The sequence below is a fragment of the Sinocyclocheilus anshuiensis genome, unplaced genomic scaffold (genome assembly GCF_001515605.1).
Source record: "Sinocyclocheilus anshuiensis isolate Anshui unplaced genomic scaffold, SAMN03320099.WGS_v1.1 scaffold283, whole genome shotgun sequence".
NCBI classification, from domain to species: Eukaryota; Metazoa; Chordata; class Actinopteri; order Cypriniformes; family Cyprinidae; genus Sinocyclocheilus; species Sinocyclocheilus anshuiensis.
In genome coordinates this window covers 4,710,485-4,733,014 of record NW_015549605.1, presented here as the reverse complement: position 1 = coordinate 4,733,014, position 22,530 = coordinate 4,710,485, and the positions used below count along the sequence as shown (strand labels likewise).

Sequence of the window (22,530 nt, the reverse complement as noted above, 5' to 3'; positions counted from 1 at the left end):
ACGAGGAAGTCCGGCACACTTTTGTGACTTAATGGATGGTGTAATAAGCCACAGTAATAAGGATTGTGCTGCTGAGTTCTTTGCCATTACCATCCTCAAACATGCTTTGTCACACAGGCTCTAATGTGGAATGAATCAAATCTCCGTTAAGCATATGTGTCATGACTCGAGCCCAAATGAATGTTTGTGATTTTCCTGTTTGCATTTCGCTTAAAAGGCTCAATATGCATTAACAATAAATCCACTTCATTGACCGTTTTAGTGATACTTCCTGCCCTGGTTTCCGAGCTTGGTCCGTTTTATAATATTAGTGTCACTGCTTTGGGTATTTGAGTATTTAATTCACTGGATTTTCCAAAAAGTACATTAAAAATGGCTTTAAAACAGTTTTCACAGTTTCACTAGTAAATTTCACAAATAATTGCAAAGAAACGGCAAGTAAGAAGTCATATCTATGACTGTATCTCATAATTCCAACCTTTCTCATAATTACGTCTTTCTCTTTTTCAAAATGATCATAATTGACTTTGAAACAGTCTCCACTCGGAAATTGCTAGTAAATTTAACAAATAATTCCAAAGAAATGGCAAGTAACACATTGACTTAAATGTGAAATTTTGACGTTTTGAATTTGTATCTAATAATTCCAAATGTATTTTTTCATAATTCTGTTATTATATATCACAATTCTGACTTTTTTCATAAAAGACTTTATATCTCATAATTCCAAATGTATTTATCATAATTATGACTATATCTCATAATTCCAACCTTATTACTAATTATTAAACTTTTATCTCATAATTCTGAATCTACTTCTCATAATTATGATTTGATCTCATAATTACAACTTTATATCATAATTGACTTTGCGTCTCAGAGTTCAATTTTTCTCGTAATTCTGTCTTTATCTCATAATTCAAATATTTTTAAAAAGACTGATAGTATTTTCTTGTAAGACTCACTGAGTTAATCTTTATTTACAATTTAGAAATGTTAATTTATATGTGACCCTGGACCACAAAACCAGTCATAAGGGTCAATTTTTCGAAATTGAGATTTATACATCATCTGAAAGCTGAACAAATAAGCTTTCCATTGATGTATGGTTTGGATAGGATAGGACAATATTTGGCTGAGATACATCTATTTGAAAATCTGGAATCTGAGTGTGCAAAAAAAGTTGTCCAAATGAAGTTCTTAGCAATGCATATTACTAATCAAAAATTAAGTTTTAATATATTTACAGTAGGAAATTTACAAAATATCTTCATGGAACATCATCTTTACTTAATATCCTAATGGTTTTTGGCATAAAAGAAAAATCTATAATTTTGACCCATACAATGTATTTTTGGCTATTTCTACAAATATACCCCAGCGACTTAAGACTGCTTTTGTGCTCCAGGGTCACATATGTAAATCATTTTAGGGGTTGAAAATCTGGCAAACATGCTACATTTTAAAAGATAAATTGGTATAAAATTGATATAAAAAGTCATTTTGTATAGAATGAATGCACTATAGTGTGCCAGACAGTAAATAGTTGCCTTCGGTCAGTCACAAAACCAAACAGCTATCAAACAGAAAGTTAATTACCCAACGTGAATCGCTTCACTTAGGTGTTCAGTTTCCCAGCAATGGAAATAAATGACAGCATTAGCCAGCCCATGTGTGTGTTTGAGGGGCGACATGCGAGGTTGGATACAATGAGATAATTCATGATTCATAAAGCAGTGAAAATCCAGTCATTAAAGATTAGCAGAGATGCTGGAGCTCGTCGTGTCCCTGATATAGGAGGGATCATTTTATTATCAGACGAGCTGCTTAAATGACTTCAAACTGCTGCTTTAAACAATTAGAGAAGTCGCTGTGCACTTCAAGTATTGTTGCAATTAATTGTTTTGAAGGTTTTGATTGAGTGCATGACGGCTTCACAGTTATTCTTTCTGATCTATCAGAACTAAAAATAAACTGGGCATATTTTAATGCAATCGTTCATGCATATTAATTGTGTAGTGACTAATTTCTCGAGCTTGACACTTAGGGCACATGCATTAGTCACCGGTAGGCGGAGCTGCTTATCTCAGTGCTCAAGCCCAAAATCTTCCAGCTCACTCCCTGCAACATGCTGCAATGCTGATGTCTGCTCATGCAATCAATTTATGATCTTTAGCAAAGCCAGTGTTTCTCTTCCTCACCGTTTAGCTGAATATGTGTCCCTGCGCAACACAAAGACGGCTGTTTGTGCTATTGAACGCCGAATAAATGAAAGGCACAAAATGCAAAAGGAATTTGGTGTGTTGAAAAGCCACCAAGCTCTGGAATGCTAATTCATTGGTCTTTTGATGTTCTCCCATTTATGGCGTATAAAAACCTCATTCTGTATTTGGAAAGAGATTTGGAGAGACATCAGTGAGTTAGAAAGACATGCTCTGTGCCCCGTGTTGTCGCTACATTGGTTCGGTAGCGTGACAGTAGCTTAGCTGTTTTCAGAACAGTGTAGCTTTTCTTGTAGCAAGCTACTTTTTCCAGCAGGCAGCGTTGTAGTGTGACGAAAGGGTTTTGATCATGTTGCAGTGAGCTAACTAAGGTGTGTAAATATCATTCGATGGGTGTGTATTTTACAAATATTACCACGTTAGATACACTACAGTTCAAGAGTTTGCGGTTGTAATTTTTTTAATGTTTTGGGTAAAAGTCTGTTATGCTTACCAAAGCTACATTTATTTGATCAAAAACTCGCAATTGCAAGAAAAAAAAAGGCAGATTTGCGAGATATAAACAAATTTTCTTGTAATTCCAAGTTTGCATTTCACAATTCTGAATGTACATCTCAACAATTCAGATTTTTGTTTCTCAGAGTTTATATCTGGTTGATATTCAGTTTCCATATCTCGTAATTCCAACTTTTGTTTCTTCTTAGAATCGCAAGAAACAAAGTCTGAATTGTGCAATATAATCTAGGAAATGGGCTTACAAAATAATAATCATCATTAATAAAAAAAAAAAAAAACGGTAACATTGTGAAATATTGTTCCAATGTAAAATGAGTGTTTTCTATATGAATATATTATAAAATGTAATTTATTCCTGTGATGAAAAGCTGAATTTTTAGCATCATTACTCAAGTCTTCAGAGTCACATGATCCTTCAGAAATCATTCTAATAATGTCTACTCTCACTTTTAAACAATTTAATGCATCTTTCCTAAATTTCTTTCAAAAAGCCTAGCTTCAAAGCTACTTTTTTGTTCATAGCGTCACAGTCTGGCTGTAATGTAGCATACATTTTAACAAATACCATTTGTGGCCAAAAAAAGTCACAGAAACGGCTCTTCTACATGTTTCCTCCATAGTGTAGCTCCAAGCAAATATCGCACTCCGTAAACTCACAATCATCATGGATCGGAGGCATGAACGCAACAGATTGGTGATTACCACTGTGAGAGGCATTAATTAAGGCTAATTTGTATTTGTCATTGTGACAGAACGTATAAGGAGCCGCATTGGTTTGGCATACAGCGACACGGCTCGCTGAGGAAAACGCCGGCGCTCATTACATGGACTGTAACAGGAGGAGATTACGGGAGGAAGTCCATCATTCACCCCCGTTCGGGACGTTAATGGTATAATCGAGCTCTCGAAGGGACGGAGGCTTAGATATTACAGCTTACATTAAATATGAAATATGACTCTGTCCACCTCAATATGGCCTGTCAAGACCTGATTTTTGTAAGTCTGTCGTGTTAAGTTTGAATAAATGATGTCAAGCACCTGGAGACAGGATTTGAATGATGGAGCTTGATGGAAAGTATTTCTTTTATGTCCACAACAGCAATCGGTTGTAAATGTTCAAGTCATTTTGATAGACTAACTACAAGACCTTCAGACAGGCAGCAGAAATACCATTGCTTGTGTATTTTTTCTTAATTCGACTACATGAAATCCAGTATTGATATTGGTACTCTCATTTTTGCTTGTTTTCTGATTATTTTACTTTTTAAATGTATTATATGTATGGATTTTATTGGTTACCCTGATCCCAGATTAAAAAATACTACCATTCATAGGTTTCAGGTTGGAAAGAAGCCTCTTCTGCCCACCAAGGCTGCATTTATTTGATTAAAAACACAGTGAAAACTGTAAAATATCATTACAATTTAAAATAACTGTTTTCAATTTGAATATGTTGTAAAATATCATTTATTCCTTTGATGCAAATCTGGATTTTCAGCAGCTGTCACTTTGATCAATTTAATAATAAATAAATAAATAAATACATACATACATACATAGGATTGTTAAAATATATTATGAAACATTTTATTTTACATTTTATAATATTATAAAATTAATAAAATTGCAATTTACAATAATGTTGAAAGTTTTAATGTATAATAACATCAATAAAAATATTAAAATATGCTTATTTGCATTTATTATTAAGATGATGTTGCAAACAGTTCTTAATATTTTAATTGAAACAGTGATACCTTTTCAGGACACTTCGATAATTAGAAATATAAAAAGAACAGAATTTACAGAAATATAAATCTTTTGTAACATTAAAAATGTCTTTAATGTCATTTTTTGATCAGTTGAATGCATCCTTGCCCAATAAATGAATAATTTCTTTTAAAAATACAATTATTTTGTTTTATTTTATTTTTATTTTATTTTGTTCCCCAAAAGTTAATGTGATGTAATGTTGAATTATAGTTAATAACATTCTCTTGTTATCATCTGTCTTTATTCTGGCAAGCAATGTAGCTATGCATGTTTTTGACTACACCGTCTGAATAAACAGTCCCGACTGCATCACTTGCAAATGGCTGGATTTGGAAAACAAATGGGATTTTGTGTGCAGATTGAACTAAGCCTAATTCTCAGTCTCCGTCTCCGTCTCTGTCTAGGTGGTGTGTGTATCGCACAGTCTCTGAAGATCCCTCGGGAGCCGAGGCCTGGGGAATTCGACAAGATCATCCGCCGCCTCCTGGAGACCCCCCACGCCCGGGCCATCATCATGTTCGCAAACGAGGACGATATCAGGTGTCGCCTTTCTGTTCTTGAAAGACATTCCCTGTCTAACCGTTCACTGCTCTCTTAAAGATCTCCAGCTGAGAGAAACCTTTTATCAGTGCCTTGAGGAAGAAAGGAAGCTGGCTGTTTTCAGAATATAATACTTGCATAATGAATACTGTGTAGTATACAGTATACTTTATACTGCCTACTGTTCTTTAAATGTAACAACTAAAGCAGCTGAATCAGATAAATATATAAATATTACTCTTTGTGTGTGTCTGTGTTTTATTCTTAATTTTTGGTAGTGTGATCAATTCATAATTGTCAACTATCAGTGTTATTTTGGTATCACTGAGATACTATTGTAGTCACATATTATAGCTATATATTGAATATATATTTCGTTTTTTTTTTGTATGTAGATATGTTTTATTTTAATTAAATTTTTAATTTCAGTTATTTTTGTGCTTTTTAATAGTTTTTTTAAATGTCTATATAGTTCATTATTTTGTTCTGTTTTAGTTATTTTCGTAAATTGTTTTCAATATAATTTTTATTAGAAATCACACACACACAAAAAAAAAAATACTGAATTGCCCCTATTTTTTATTTTTTTTTTTTTTTTTTTGAGTTGGTAAGTAAATTGCAATGAAACAAATCAATAAAAAAAACAAATCAATAAAAAAAAAATATATATATATATATATTTTTTTTTATATGCTTGCCAAAAAAGGAAAAAAGGCAACTTGAATTAGTGTTATTTTAGTATCAGGTAACAAAACAATATTTTTGTTTTAGTTAAGTATAACCCTGACTCACTTGCATTGCATTGTGGAATTCATAAAATTTACTTAAAAAAAAAAGAAAAAAAAAAGCAGACATTAATATAGCAGCATGCTATTCTGAACACAGCCAGTGATATAGAGCAAGGTAAAGGGGAGGAACAGCTACAACAGACTCATTAACACATTTCTCCTAAAGTACCGTCCCTCCCAGCAGCCTTTGCTCAGCTCCCGCCTTTATCTCTGTTGCCACCTGTATATCGTCCAACTTTACTGCACCTTCATACAGAAGGAAAGCAATTAAAAATGCTGGTGAGGATGTAAAGCGAGGCTCTCTGAGCCTGGAGGGAGAGATGCTCTAATTTCAGATTGCGCTGGTCTTTCCTGAGCGAGTTCCCGAGGTGCTGCTCTGTGTGCTGAGATTTGGCTCTGAACGGACTTGAAAATATTGGCTTTCCTGCCATCTATACATATGTTTGTTGATATAACAGCTGCTGAGCAGTACAATATTTATTTATAGACCCCGGAGGCAAATGCTAAACTGACCTCACACTCAAGTTATGTAGACATTTATAGTTAAGAAGAAAATCAATGTTAAGGGCTTATTAACAGATTGACTAAGGGCAGACTAACTAGTTCCCACTGAGAGACCATAACAAATTAAAGCGTGAAAGTGGTTGGTTAATTTTCTCTGAGTTTGATCCTGCTGCACAAGTGATTCAAAAACTATATATTCATAAGATGTATGAAAGATATTTCTTTCATGATTAAAGACATTTTATTAATAATAATTATTTTACTTGAATTATTTATAAACTAAAGTTAAAATTAAAAAGCAGAAAATACTCATTTGAAATATAAACTATAATAATATTACAGTAATACTAAAATAACATTGATTTGAGTTGTCAAATGTTTTTTCCAAGCATATAAAATATTATTTTAATTAGTTTTTAATCAATATTTTTAATTGCAATGTACATAAAAAAGGGCCAATTTAAATAATTTTTTTGTTATTTGTAATAAAAGCCTTTGAAAATAAAAAAAACTTTGACAACAACAATGTACTAAAATAACTAAAACTAAAATGGAAAATTCATTAAAACTATAAAGACATACGTAAAAAAACTAATAAAAATTACAGCGACAAAAATACTAAAACTTTAACTAAAATTAAAATAAAAACTGACAATGCAAATTAAATTAATAAAATTTTTAACTATTTAATTACTTAATTATTAATTAAACTAATAAAATGTGTATAACTAAAAGACAACAGAATTACTACAACTTTAACTACAATTAAAATAAAAAACTGAAAATACATGAAAAATATTAAAATAATTACAATAAAAAAAATCATTAACAAATGATCAGCTGAATGTCTTTCTTGAATAATTGTTTGATTTGACTACAAAAAAATGACTTTTGGGTTAAAAAATTGCTGTATATATTCAATTTAAAAAATCACTCTTTTTTTGTATTATATGTAGATTTGTATTTGATAGATGATAAGCATTTACTTTGACGCTGCATCAGACCTTTCCATTACACATCGGTTTCCACAATTTCATGTTTTGGATGTGTCCTTCAGTGACAAAATGGTTGGTCATAATCCTCGTAAAAAATGTATTTCCAGTTGCTTCTCTCGTCATGTTTGACAGTAACAGAATATGCTAGCAGCTTGACAGCACTCCTGTCCTTTCTCTCAAATCCCTCTCAATAAAATATATACACAATACATGAGTGAGAAGCGGACAGCTGGACAGGACCTTCTCAAGGCTGACCATTGAAATACCAGCTTTAGATCTCCAGGGCCCATGAGTGAGGATCGAGAGCGTCTTTATTTGAATATCAGTCAGTGAGTTACAGCAAACAGATGCCGGCAGCTCCTGGCGTACATTTATCTGAACCGCAGATAAGATACAGCGCAGCGTCAGGCGTGAGAAATGGATGCGCTGGCGGTGTGTTCTGTTGTTTGAAGATGATGTATGTCTGCAGACGAGTGCTGGATGCTGCCAAGAGGAGCAACCAGACGGGTCATTTCCTGTGGGTGGGGTCTGACAGCTGGGGCTCCAAGATCTCACCGGTCATTCAGCAGGAGAGAGTGGCAGAAGGAGCCATTACCATCCTGCCCAAACGCGCCACGGTGGAGGGTATGTACATGTGAAAACTTGTAACTGACTAAAGCACTCCTGTTCAAAAATCTAGGGTCGGAAAGATTGTCTGCATTCATTTGCTCAAAAATACAGTAAAAACAGAAAAAATGTGAAATTGAATTGTAATTTAAAATAAATGTTTCCTATCTGGATATGTTTAAAATGTAATTAATTCCTGTGATGCAAAGCTGAATTGTCAGCATCATTACCCCAGTCTTCAGTGTCACATGATCCTTCAGAAATCATTCTAATATGCTGATTTGCTGCGCCGCAAACATTTCTTATTAACAATGTTGAAAATAGTTGTGCTGCTTAATATTTTTGTAATATTTATTTTTCAGGATTCTTTAAACAGAAAGTTCAAAAGAACTGAATTTATTTAAAATATAAATATTTTGTAACTTTATAAATGCCTTTACTGTCATTTTGGCTAATGCAACCTTGCTGAATAAAAAGTATTTTTTCTTATTAAAAAAAAATAAATCTTACTGACCCCAAACTTTTGAACAGTAGTGTATATGTGACAACTGATCAAAAATATTAAGTGTTAGTAACAGAAATAAACAAAAGGATTAATATTTAGAACCAGGCGCTGATGTAAAGAAATATTAAAAGAAAAATGTGAAAATATCTGGAAATTTCAATGATCACCAAACTGTAAGAAATAAAGCCTTAAGTTATGGTAAGTCATACAAATTTCAATATTGCATATTTCTTTCTAGTTATGAAAAACGTATTCCTTTGTCAGTTCATGTCTCCTGGACAAAAATCTTAGTCATCTCAATATGAAAAAATTCATGCTATTAGTCCACTATTACACAAAGTTCTTTGCTTTCCTGTTTAGAAGTCAACAATCATAGAGAACTGATTCACCAGATTCTCATAGACTTGCATTGCAGTTTAGGAGTTCAGTTAGTGTGCATCTCATCTTCTCTAGATTGCATTGCTCAGACTTAGTGGAGATATTTATTCCTCCTCTCCAATGGTGTCACACAAGCATTGCGAACAATTAGCATCATGGTCTGACACTTAATACCATATCCATAAAGCACCAAGCGCATCCGAGCCTCCTTCTGGTCGTTGTCTGCACTCAAGTAATCATAGCGCTGTCCCTCAAGCGCCGGCTCTCAGGCCTGCAGGCACCAGCTCGGGAATAGACCCACCAATTAGAGCACTTTTGTCAGAACACATTGTATAATTGTGTCTGTGGGGACAGGGATTAGACGCAGACATCCAGACAGGAATACCACTGAGGATTTGCGAATGCTCTGCCACTTCACTGACACAAATGTGTGTCATTCTTTCAGATGCTTATCTTCTTCTTTTCTTCACCTCTCTCTCCTCAGCGTTCGATCGCTACTTCCGGAGCCGCTCGCTCTCCAACAACAGAAGAAACGTGTGGTTTGCAGAGTTCTGGGAGGAGAACTTTGGATGCAAGCTGGGGATGCATGGAAAGCGGCCAGGAAGCCTTAAAAAGTGCACTGGTAAGATTTGCTTGCGTTCAATCTATTATTCTGTCCATTTTGCTGTGTTCACCGATTCATATTTAAAAGGGTTGTTGGGTTTAAATGAATATTTCACCCAGAAATTAACATTTGCTGAAAATGTACTCGCCCTCATGCAGTCTAAGATGTAGATGAGTTTGTTTCTTCACCAGATTTGGAGAAATGTAGCATCACATAACTTGCTCGCCAATGAATGCTCTGCAGTGAATGGGTGCCATCAGAATGAAAGGCCAAACAGCTGATAAAAACATCACAATAATCCACAAGTAATCAACACCACCCCAGTCCAGCAATTAATGTCTTGTGAAGTGAAAAGCTGTTTGTTTGTAAGAGTCCTCTATCCATAATATTGCTTTCTGCAGTGAAAAAGTTGTCTTGTCTGAATCAGGAGGGAAATCTGCACAGATCAAGCAGAGAAAACAGTCCAAAATAGTTCTAAACAAATATGTTGGTGTTTTGATATGAAAGAATATGAGAGAGGATGGACTTTTTCCCTTGAGGAAGTGTTATTATGGACTATGAACTTGTATTTTAAAGGGGTCATATGATGCGATTTCAAGTTTTCCTTTCTCTTTGGAGTGTTACAAGCTGATTGTGCATAGATAAGATCCCTGAAGTTGCAAAGACTAAAGTCTCAAAACCAAAGAGATATTCTTTATCAAAGTTAAGACTCCTAAACTCCTAAATCCTAAAGTTAAAATACACAAAATAAGGATCTTTAAAAAAGCATCATATGACCCCTTTAACAAGAAGAAATGGTTTGTTTCTTACAAGCATGCAGCTTTTTGTGTTCAAGATGTTAATTAATATTTTGAGTTGAGTGGGTTACTTGTGATGTTTTTATCAGCTGTTTTGACTCTCATTCTGACGGCACCCATTCACTGCAGAGTATCCATTGGTGATCTTATCTACTGTACTCATCTACTGTACATCTTGGATGGCCTGGGGTTGAGTACATTATCTACAAATGTTCATTTTAGTGTGAACTATGCAACAAAAGTGAAATGGTTTGAAGCGAGGCCTAAGCGTGTTGCTTTGTATGGAAGTGATGTGAAGTGTCACATCTCTGTGAGGCTGTCAGGTGCCACAGCTTGAGCAGTCAATGCAAACAAAGTGTGTTCCCGCCGTAAGCCTTCAGACAGATGTCTGGGTGACATTTGGACCGTTTCCAGTCTCTGACTTCATTGAACCTTTCTTTCCTCTCTCCTGTCTTATAAGAGGCCACATGTGACAGTCTAGGGGAGCCGTTCACACAGAACACACTCTTGCGTTAAAAACAGCTAGACAGAGCTCAACATAATTTAAAGGGTTAGATCACCCAAAAATGAAAAGTAGTCCATAAATTACTCACCCTCAAGTCATCCTAGGTGTATATGACTTTCTTCTATCAGACGAATCCAGTCAGAGTTATATTAAAAATTGCCAACTGTAAACATTCGATAGATTCGAGATATCTGACCCTCTTCCAGATTAATCTGATTGGTCCATTGATTTACAACTGGCTTTTTTTTTTTCATTGAGCTGTTTTTAACCATGTCCTTCTGCTTGATGTTTACATCATAATCTAATATTAATATCAGTGTTAATATAACACTGTACAATCATTTTCTATACAATAACATTAGTTAATGCAATACCTAACATATGCAAACAGTGAGCAATAGTTTTACAGCATTTATTAATCTTAGTTAATGTTAATTTGTTTATATACTAGCACGTTTTTGTGTAATACAGTATAACTTCATATATTATGAATGAAGATGAATTAACAATGAACAAGAGCAAATGAAATGAATGTAGATTAACAAATGCTATAAAAAATGTTGTTTATTTTTAAATAATGACACATTAACATAAATGTTAATGAATTTACCCTTATTGGAAAGTGTTACCAAAATCATTTCTGTATTGGTTGTCGAACCCTTAATAAAAATAAAAATAACTAGTATTGGTGTTTAAAAAAATAATGTGAGCTGATCTCTGCATTTGTTATGATACAGTATGCCGGGGGGAATGTTATAACAACAATAGGGAACCAATCTGTTGTCAGCCTGGAGCTGCCTGGAGACACACACACACACACACACACAGACTGGTCAGATGGAGAGGAAGCTCAGTGTGTGTCGTGAGTCACTGTGCTAATTTGAGAGCAGCACAGAGCGCATGACACAGAGAAGATCTCGTCCACCTGAGTGCGTCACTGCTCATGAGAGACTGCTATAGTCCTACAACCTCACCCAACAAAATGATCCCAGACAAACCAGGGTCAGACTAACAAAGTGACCGTGACTGTCGGTCAACAGAGCCTGAATATCCACCTTGAGCTGCAACATTAGAATTCAGATAACGCAGCCGTCTGCTGAGGCGCATGACACCAGATTTTAAAGGAATAGTTCACCAAAAATCTAAATTTGCAAAAAATGTACTCACTCTGACACAATCCAGGATGTAGATGAGGTTGTTTCTTCATCAGGAGAAATGCAGCATTCCATCACTTGCTCACCAATGGATGATCTGCAGTGAATGGGTGCCGTCAGAATGAGAGTCCAAACAGCTGATGAAAACATTAATAATCACAATAATCCAAAAGTAATCCACACCACTCCAGTCCATAAATTAACATCCTGAGAAAAGCGGAGTGTTTGCAACTTCAAACTGTTGGTTCCTTTTAAAATACAAGACCTCTGTCCATATTGATTTCTCCAATGAAAAAAGATATGCACAGATCAAGCATCGTTTGCAAGCAAAAAATAGTTCTAAAAAATTGTGGATTTTGATGTAAGAGGACAAAAAGGGATAGACTTTTTCACTGGGGGAAGCTGTTGAATTGTTTGTATAACAGTCTATTTCAAGGTTTACATCCTTAACCTTTTTTTGTTCATGGCTGAATACTGCATAGGCAATGATATGTAAATGTGAGTGTTAATATGTTAATAAACTGATGTTTGTGCAGCTTAGTTGCAGATGGAGCTGCAATGCTAATGTTAGATTATGTCTACACTGCACATCAAACTTTTATTGTTTCAAATGAGCAGGAAAATCCACAATACCACTGACTATATAATACAAAAAGAAATAATACACTCAGAGCAGAGCTGCTATTAAATCTGCAATATAGAGGAGAATGAAATTTGCCATTGAGCAGTAAGAAAGCCATTGTGAGTGACACAGGATTTTAATGTCTCTGTGAATGTGCGCTTAGAAAAGTGCACCAGGGGAACAAACGCAACCCTCGGCTTGTATATTAGGAAACTTCCGCCACTTCTGATAGAATGTGCTTGACATGATGAACATAATTATACATCACACACACCGCCACCACTCACATTTTGTGACGTCTCAGTCATTCGCAGTATGAGTTGTTTTTCGCACCCGAAACATAACGGCACCGTCAGGAAAACTTCATCACACTGTTTCTTCAAACACACGAACAAATCATCACACCCAGCAGTCTTCATGAAAGCTTCACACTGTTTTAACAACTTAGTTGTAGCAGATAAATATGGAAGCTTGTTTCCTCCACAGGATAAAAAATAAAGGTAACTGTGACTTTTTACCTCACACTTCTGACTTCTGAATTCCCTCAGAATTCTTCATCTTACAATTCTGACTCAAGTCTTGTGAGTTTATATCTTGCAAATGACCTATCGGTAAGCCCCTTCCCTCGAATGCAGATGAGCCAATGGCAGTCGAGTATCAGTTGCACGGAGCGCAGAACTCGGACATCTTTAGGTTTAGAACATTAATGTCATCTTGTGCTTCAGCAAGGTATCTCTGGCTAAAACCAACGTTAAAGTTAGTGCGTCCATGCTAACGTGCAAACCTAAATCCCTAACTGTTCTCACGTCATGTACAGTGTAGTTAAGTATAAATATAATGGAGGAACCTTTGCTTTTTGATATGTTTTCATTTGTTTAAATGTGAATATTTGTTTAATGTTTACGCTGTATGCAGCATCATGTTTGTGTATATATATATATATATATATATATATTGGGCTATTACATAGTATTATAATAGCATTATATAGTGGTTCAACGCATTATATTGTTGTTGTTTTTTGAGTCACAGATCGGACTATTTTTTTGGATAAGCAAGAAAAAACAAATTTAAAGCACAGAGAATAACCAAATTAATCTGCGAATCACGTGCGTGCCGAACAGTATAGGGTCTCGTCCGTACGTATCACGGATCAACTGTGATCCATTTAACCCCTAATATGTGACAGATCCGAGCAGAAAAGATCTTTCATTTACTTATTTAACATGAAATCGTCAAATTGCTACTCCATATCAATCGCATACAACGAAAATACTGAATAATAAGAACAATCATTAACATGCAATAAATAACAGTGTCATATCTATACACATTTTTCCCAGAACGTTCTTGAGACCCGGTAGAAATTCTTCCACGGCCCGGTAGTGGGTCGCGACCCGGTGGTTGGGGACTTCTGGTCTAATTGATATTGTTTTGCTCTCATTATGAAGCTTCCATCCACTTCCAATCGCATGTGGAAATGTTATCGACAGGCTGCCACAGCTGATGCAAACCTCTCTGCATGCAAAACTCTCCCATTTTAATGCATGCAGTAGCTCAAGCCACGAGGCCAATGTCACATACCAAAAGAAACGAAGCACAGGACTCATAATGCAGGTCATGTGTGCAGATCAGGGGACCCAAGTGCCCAGGGCTGTGTTTTTACGACTATGTTTAAGCTTAGGGAGACGTGGGTAATTTTGGTAACTTTTGGTGTTTGCTAAAGTAAGCATCACTGTTACTAGTGTTCAGAATTAGGCTTAGGGATTTGACAAGCCCTCTAACCTTAAATATTAAACCTCAGTGTTTAACAAATTTCTGTGCTCCAGACATGAGTTATTCCTCAAATCATGTGTCGTGCAAATTTTTTTTTTTTTTCAAATCTCTCTCTCTCTCTCTCTATATATATATACAGGTGCATCTCAATCCAAAATCATCACAATTAAAAGAACCAAAGACTTAAACTACTTCAGTCTGTGTGCATTGAATTTATTTAATACACGAGTTTCACAATTTGAGTTGAATTACTAAAATAAATGAACTTTTCCACGACATTCTAATTTATTGAGATGCACCTGTATATATAAAGAGATCGATAGATAGTGCCAGTTCAGTTAGTTTTTTCAGTAGAGTGTATATGTGCTTGGATATTCTGTTCATATCGTCCAGTCAATGAATATAGTTCCCAGGCGTCCACTCATCTCAATCTACTCTACAGAGTGTCGCTCTTTACAAGCAATCAGACCTCTTTAATTGCACTGCTGTTGTGATCTGTGTCACTACGACATGCGGCCTAGTGTTTGATTCCACGCCAGCAGATTGTTTTCCATGTTGATGATGCAAAGGTCACAATTCCGCTCACTTCTCATTAATAAAGTCGTCAGAGAGCGCTCTCGATACTCTTGTTTGTGTGTTTCTGTACCTGTGGTGGAAGTTATTGTGCAACTAACAGCCCTTGTTTACTCACTCATTAACCTAATGAGACACCATCGAGCCTGGCGTTTCAGCTCCGCTTCACTGTCTTCAGTCATTAGACATATTGATGCTGGCAATCGATGGTTTAATTTAGAAAACAGCGGTATAGAAGGCCTGCCGTGTGTTGTATTTAATGTCTGGGCTGGGTAGGATCACCGGAGCGCTGATAGCCTAACGGCAGCATGGCCATCTCTGTCTACAAGAATGAGTCTATAAATATTTGAAACGACGCTTCTACCTGGCTGAAGCGTCTTTGGATGTGAAAGAGCTTTTTTCTGTGGCCGATGGTCTGTTATTTTTGAGGCGGGTACATAAAGATTCAAAAAACGCTTCACAAAGATACGGATGTGCATTAGTGTTGACATGGGCAGTGACAAAATTTTTGCACTGTTTTCCCAAGAGCCGATCCGTCCTTTCAGCCGCTTGATTGTAGGGATTTTCACATCATGCAGAGTTGCGCTTTTATTTAGTTATTTATGTCATCTACAGCATTCAAAAGCACTGAGGGTTTGAACAAGATCACACTGATGCATAGGAGATTGTGGACGGCTTTATTGTGCGTTTCTTTTTGTTTCTTTCCTGTTTATAGTCTGTCAAAAGTGTTGTTGATTTGGATCAGTGTTATTTTAGTAACACTGAGATACTAAAATAGGCTTTATCCATATTTTGAACCATAGTTTGAATTTGGTTGTGTTTTTGTTATTTTTGGTAGTTTCGATTTCATAGATGTCTGTCATTTATTAATTCTTATTTCAGTTTCAGTTATTTTAGTACATCGAGCATTTGTACATTTAGTAACATTTAAAATAAGAAATGTGAGAAATGCCTTGGCAACTAGCTGAATTTTAGTATTAGTTTATTTTTTAAATAAATAACTTATTGATCCCAAACTTTTAAATTTGTTCAACAAATATATTATTATTATTATTATTAATGTGTTAAAATATGTTATAAATATTAATTATTATTCTAAGTAACTGTAAAACACTTTTGTCAACATGTTTTTTTTTTTAAATGCATTTTTGCTTAATAAATGTATTAATTTCTAAATAAAAGTATAATAAAGGTATAAAAGTATTAATTTGACTAATAGTATACATTTTTAATTTCTAAACAAAATAAGCAAATGATGGGTAAATAAATAATTAAATTTCCCAACCTTGAATTTCTGAATTATCGTTTATATTATATTATATATATTTTTCATCTTAATACATAATAGTCAGCGACTGAATGAGTGTACGATTTGGAACACATGCATGTTACTGGTCTGATTTAAGGATAAAATATTAACCCTTGAGGTGCTGTTTATAACTATTTTGTAGTTTGAGACCCTTCACAGACTGTCCTACAAATCCAAATGCTGCTTGTGAACTTTCTATCTCGTCTTGGTTGTAAAGTTCTTGTTCTCACTCCATCTCGGTCACACTGACAGCGATTCGCAGTGACAAAGCAATTGGAAGTCATTCATTTTCAATGAGAGCTGGTCATTTGAGGAGATGTGAGCTGCAGCAGCCGCTAGTGATGAGACAAGTTCATTTTATGCAAAAATGATGCAGTGACTAGTTGAGTATGAACGCTATCTTTAACTTTACAACATATAAGGATGAGGTGCTATCGCAGTGCTGTGCAAAAGCACTTTATTTCCGTTTCATCTGAAACTCTAGATCAGAATGCAAAAGAGAACAAACTCCCATGTGCGTTTGATAAAAAGACAAAGAAATGTTTCTTCGTCTCCCTAAATAACAGCATTATTAGCTCTCGCTGGGTAACAGGCATAGCATTATTAGCTGAACGATGGAAGTCTGACGTTCTCGGCTGTACTGAGAGTTTTGTGGTTCATCATCGCACTTGTGAAGATCACGCACTCTCTTCAGACTCATTGATCTCTCAGACATGAGAGTGCTAGCCTTCTCAGACAGGAGACATAATGGAGTAAAGGGGTTTTTGAAGACGGCAGGCGGTGTTTGGAGTGCCATGCTGTGAATGCTAAAGGAGCTGCTTTTTTCCCATCATACCCTCAGAAACCCGGTGTCAAGCTGGAATTCACATGCTTGGCTTTTATCCATCTATTTTGGTGAGCAATGGAAAAAAACAGAGAATGATTCAGATCTGTTTGTTTTTAAGGGGAGCATAAATGTAGAAGTTTACTATCATGAAAGCATGTCTTGTTCATATTTTGCCTAAAAATCCAAAATTTGCATTAAAAAAATGTAGCCTAATTTTGATACATTTACATTCTTTTATGTTTTTAAAAGTTACAATATTTTCATCATAATAAGCACACCAGTAATTCTAACTAATGTAATGCCTTAAGATATTTTCTTTTATTTATTTAGTTACTGTAGTTTGTTAGTTAGTTCTTGTAATTCACATTATTTTATGACGATTCATATTAATTTTCTTACTGTTTTCATAAAAATGCAATGCAGATATAGATTTTTTTTATTTTTTATAAAATAATAAATTTAAGGTTGTGCACAATACTACAATGATGTATAAATACTTATTTAAATATTATTATATAGTTAATATGCTCATATTGATTCATTATTTTTGTCATTGTTATTATTTTGTTTTGTTTTATTTTAGCTTTTAATTTAGCTTTTATCCTTTTTTTTAAATTTTATAATTTATTTAATTGTATATTTTAAAATGTAATTATTTTAATTTTATTTAATTTAAATCACAACAATGGGAAATTGAGGTGGGGATGTGCGTTATAGGCAGAAAATTATTTTAAATATATTCTCTCATTTGATTCTTTAGGTTTTCTAGTATATGAGCTGGACATGTTTCATGAGGTTCCTCCCCATTTGTGCATTGCTCATAATTTTTCTTTTTTATTTCTCCATATCGCCTCGTGCACTGAAAGCAATGAATCCACGCTCTCTATGTGCGAGACTCCTCTGCTGCGCTGTGTAATTTATTACCCTGACTGAGTCGTAATTAAAACCCAGCGTCCTCAGTTGGGACTCGCACCTTGCCGTGGCTCTACTGAAACAGGAAGTCCAAATAAACGCACGAGCATGACTTCCTGTGCAAACGCCACACCTGGCTGCTCCGGCTGACGAGACGAATCCGACTGTTGTTAGATTGGTGTCAAGAGCTCAGCTGGTCTCGCCTTCCCAGCAAACCGTATCCCAGCAAGCCCTGGAGAGCACAAGGTGGCAGAACCTCAGCCGCAACTCTTAATGCGATTTCACGCTCCGTCTTATTGCCAACAATAACGTGCCACGCGTGCTTTGACTCTTTCTTCCACGAGCAGAGTGCTTACACAAAGACTAACCTGCTGAAAATTATAGGGGGGAGAACGGTTCCAAATAAAATAACTGATGTCAGGATGTGTTTAGCCTTTCCTCAAATAAATCAGAGCTGCTTAAAAACACGTATTGGAGCTCTGACAGCAAACAGGGCTGCTGCGTGATCCATAATGACTCGGGGAAAGAGGGCATCAGGTCTTGGACAGCATGAGTGTCAGTCTCATTTTGAAGTTCAGGAATCCCATCAGCTTGGAGAAATTGCAGTGATGGGTTCAGAAATGTGCTGTCCAATGGCAAACAGGATCAGCTGTCTGGAAGCCGGTCAGACGCATTGGATTTTTGGGCTGGTTTGCAGCAGCCGCAAGCAGATGCGTCATTCTGTCAAACGATGCCTTTTCGGTATGATTTTTAACTACTTTATCAGATATGTAATGTGTTAATACAAATTGCAGTCTTGCTATTTCAAGCTAAATTTAAATATATTTTGTGATATTATTATGCATTGAGAAAGATAATGCTTGTGAGGTTGTGAAACTGTACCTATTAGAAAGACAATGAAATGCTGGTGTGTACTTACATATTTACACATTTAATCTTCACTTATTCATATTTTTAATTTAAAATCTAGTTGTCCCCTGTTGGGGATTATAAAAATGATTACCAAAAAAAGATTACAAATAGAAAAAAATAAATTACAAAAAAAAAAAAAAGATGTTAAAGCAATAAAAGAGGATGCTTTAAGCGATGCTTAATGTGTGTGTGTGTTTATAGAATTTATGTTTTTACATGGTTGACTCATTTCCTTTTTAACAATATTTTATCTATATAGAAATTCAAGAATAGAGATCTTGCTTATTCACCTTGCCCATGTTATATTCATATGTAATTTCTATTTATTTATTTATTTGTTATTTATTTTATGTATGTATGTATTTATTTATTTATTTTATATATATATATATATACTAAAATATTTGTCAATATTTGATTTATATTGTATTAATATTAATATGCATATGTATTGATATGTTAATATGTTTGTTTATGCATATTAATATTAACATTGTTTATACATAAATATTTACATTTCATCTAAATGACTACATTTGTTTATACAGTAAGTAGAAGCCAGGAGCATAAGGAGGGCACAGGCCAAAAAACTCTCATATATAATAATAAATTATATATGAAATATATAAAACAAACACACACACACACACACACACACACACAAATGAAATAACGTGTTTGGATTTTTGAAGTGTTTATATATTTTTACAGATACAGTACATGTATACACCTGAGATACGCCTGCTTTGCAGAATGACAGAATACTGATCGGGTGTCATTTGTTTGCAAATGCAATGATCTATTTCTTATTTTAGCTTTAAAAACAGCCCTGAAATGCTTCAGTTCAAGTGCTGATGTTGACAAAGACAGGTACTGATGTTTTTCCAAGCTTGTCTTGAGTAATGCAGTCAGATGTGCATATATTATGTAGCTGAAGTGTCCTTATTAGCATAAGATAGCATATAGAATGGTGATTATTGTCTCAATGTTGGCACACAGAGACGTAACTCAGAGAGAGAGAGAAAGGAAAAGTTGGAAAACGGACAATTTGTGCATATTCATGTCACTGCCAGTCATTATGATCTGCTCTGAATTCAAGCCAGATATCGTTCTTTTTCTATGATACTGTCAGCCTGCTACAAAACTAGAGAGAGGAAACTATTTAGTCTTTTTAACAGTAGTTCTCCAGAGATGGAAGGGAAATGTGAGCAGGTCTTCGATCAAAGGGAGGGAATTTAATTTGCGCCACTAATTGACATTTAATTTTAACTATTGTTGGTCTCATTAAGCTGTCCGTCATCCGTGCTGCCATCAATCACTCAATAAGCATCAGTTTGTTTCCTGCTCAACAGAGACACAGAAAAGCCTGCACACATACCGTAATAAGCATAAAACCGGACATTGTTGTATGATTATTGTATTATCACTCAAAGCCCCAGCTCTGAATCGAGGCAGCGCGTGAACTTGTGTATTGTGGCACTGCTGGTATTGGCTGCATGTGAGTAATCGCTCATGTTTGTATGTTTCCTCATTTGTAAGGTGCTTTGGATGAAAGCATCTGCTGAATGAATACATTTACAACAAACAAAAGCCAAATGCTGTTGTATTTATGGTTGATAGAATACTAGCTCTCTATTTACTGAATACTGCAATATTATATTATATTATATGATATTATATTAATTATATTATATTAATGTTTTATGTATACTTGCATATGTGTGTGTAACTTTTGTAATGTAAAATGTTAAAGTAAATTTTTTATTTTATTGCATCATTTATTGTTTATATTCTTTATTATGTTATTTATTTTAAATATTCAAATATAGTATTTGAATTGTTAGTCTAGTTTTGTGTCTTAACCTGGTATATAGAATGTTGAAAATTTTAAATAGATTTTATTAATTATATATTTTATTTATATTAGATATGTATTTATAATATATTTAGGTTTGTATTATTTTATACATTTATTATTTTTATTATATATAGAAATTTACATATTTATTGTTATGTTATATTATATACTGTATATTTTATACTATTTTAAATTACTTCATTATATATTTATATTAGGGCTGTCATCGTTAACGCGTTAACGCATGCGTCACAGAAAAAGGATGTGATTAATCAGATAAAAAATTTTAATCGATTGACAGCCCTAATTTATATTATGCTCAGGTTTATATTATTTTATGTATATTTATTATTTTATTACATTATTATTTATAATAATTATATTTATAATGTATTCAGGATTATATTAATTTTCTATTTTTTTATTACATTATTTATACTATTATATATTATAATTTATTATATGTTATATGTTTTAAATATTCACCAATATGTTTCACCAGTAGGCTTCCAGCTAGTATTGCTTTCCGAACATAGTTCATGATTTTGATTGTGAATGGTCTGTTATTGTGGAGGTGTGACCACAAATAAACCTGATGTTCACCTTGTTTTGACACTGGGAGTCAGTTTTCTCTGGCCTGTTGTTCTGTGTGTCGTATTAATCACACTGTTCAGGTCGGGTAATCCATCTAGTTTTTGGAAGACCAAATGCATCATTTTCCCATTGCTCTGAAAGCGCTATAAAAGTGGATTGGATTTCATTTACAGGAGCCTATTAATTCCTTGCTGACAGCAGAAATGATGGAGGACTCCAGGTCTTGCTAATTCACCTTGCCCACGTTTTATTTATCCTTCATTGTGTCGAAAACTGTGGCGGGAGAAGAAAGATCTTCCCGGAGGCATCCGATGCTAAAATACACCAAGTTGGAAAGCGCTCTGATGATTATGAGAGAAATAATCATAGATGCCCAAGCCAAATTCAATTTTCGCACAACAACAGCTGGAATATTTGTTCCGAACGGCAGCCGTGATATTACTTTTCCCGTCTCGAGAGATATGGAAGAAAATATTTGTTTGGAAAGAACACATTTTTGCTGCTTTAATGGGCAAAACGTGTGCATCAGATGGCCGGCGCACGCGCCTCCTCGAGGATTTGATTAGCTAATTACTCTAATGAGTGGATACATTTGAGAAACATTAAATAGCAATTTATTATGAAGAGAATTACTGCATCTGCAAGAGTGGATTCTCCAAAATAAACATCTTATGCTGAGCTCTCAAAAGACCGTGTTTGTTCAGGATGTGTGTTTTGTATGTGTTTGTGCAGGTCTGGAGAAGGTGGGCCGTGACTCCAGTTACGAGCAGGAAGGCAAGGTGCAGTTTGTGATGGATGCGGTTTATGCCATGGCACACGCGCTTCACCGCATGCACAGGGACTATTGCTTTGGATACCCCGGCCTCTGCCCCCGCATGAGCAATATCAACGGAAAGGAGCTGCTGGGATACGTCCGGCACGTTAATTTCAATGGTGAGTGCTTGGATCTTCAGCTGAACAACAATCAGACATGTTCACAAGTCGCAGGTCTTTCAGGGCCGAGTCTAAATCAAGTTTCAAGAGTGCTGTTCACTGATTTAAGTTGGTCAAGTGCAAATCAAATTTCGGTTTCTGCCTATAATGCTTAACAGATATTTAGTTGTAAATACCATTCAAAAGTTTGGGCTCAGTAAGGTATTTTTTATGGAATAAATTATTATTTTTATTCAGCAAGGATGCATTAAATTGATCAAAGAATACAGTAAGGACATTAAAAATTTTACTATATATATATATATATATATATATATATATGACTTCA

General features: G+C 34.8%; 1 protein-coding gene across 2 annotated transcripts in view; it reads left to right on the top strand.

The window, feature by feature from the left end:
- LOC107658943 (metabotropic glutamate receptor 8) overlaps positions 1 to 22,530 on the top strand; it is a 198,639-nt gene that overhangs the window by 131,741 nt on the left and 44,368 nt on the right. For both annotated transcript variants that reach the window (XM_016447669.1, XM_016447670.1), the window contains 4 exons: positions 4,916 to 5,051; positions 7,808 to 7,962; positions 9,312 to 9,449; positions 22,002 to 22,202. In XM_016447669.1, coding sequence (XP_016303155.1) covers positions 4,916 to 5,051; positions 7,808 to 7,962; positions 9,312 to 9,449; positions 22,002 to 22,202 — 630 coding nt within the window. The remainder of the gene's footprint in view (positions 1 to 4,915; positions 5,052 to 7,807; positions 7,963 to 9,311; positions 9,450 to 22,001; positions 22,203 to 22,530) is intronic.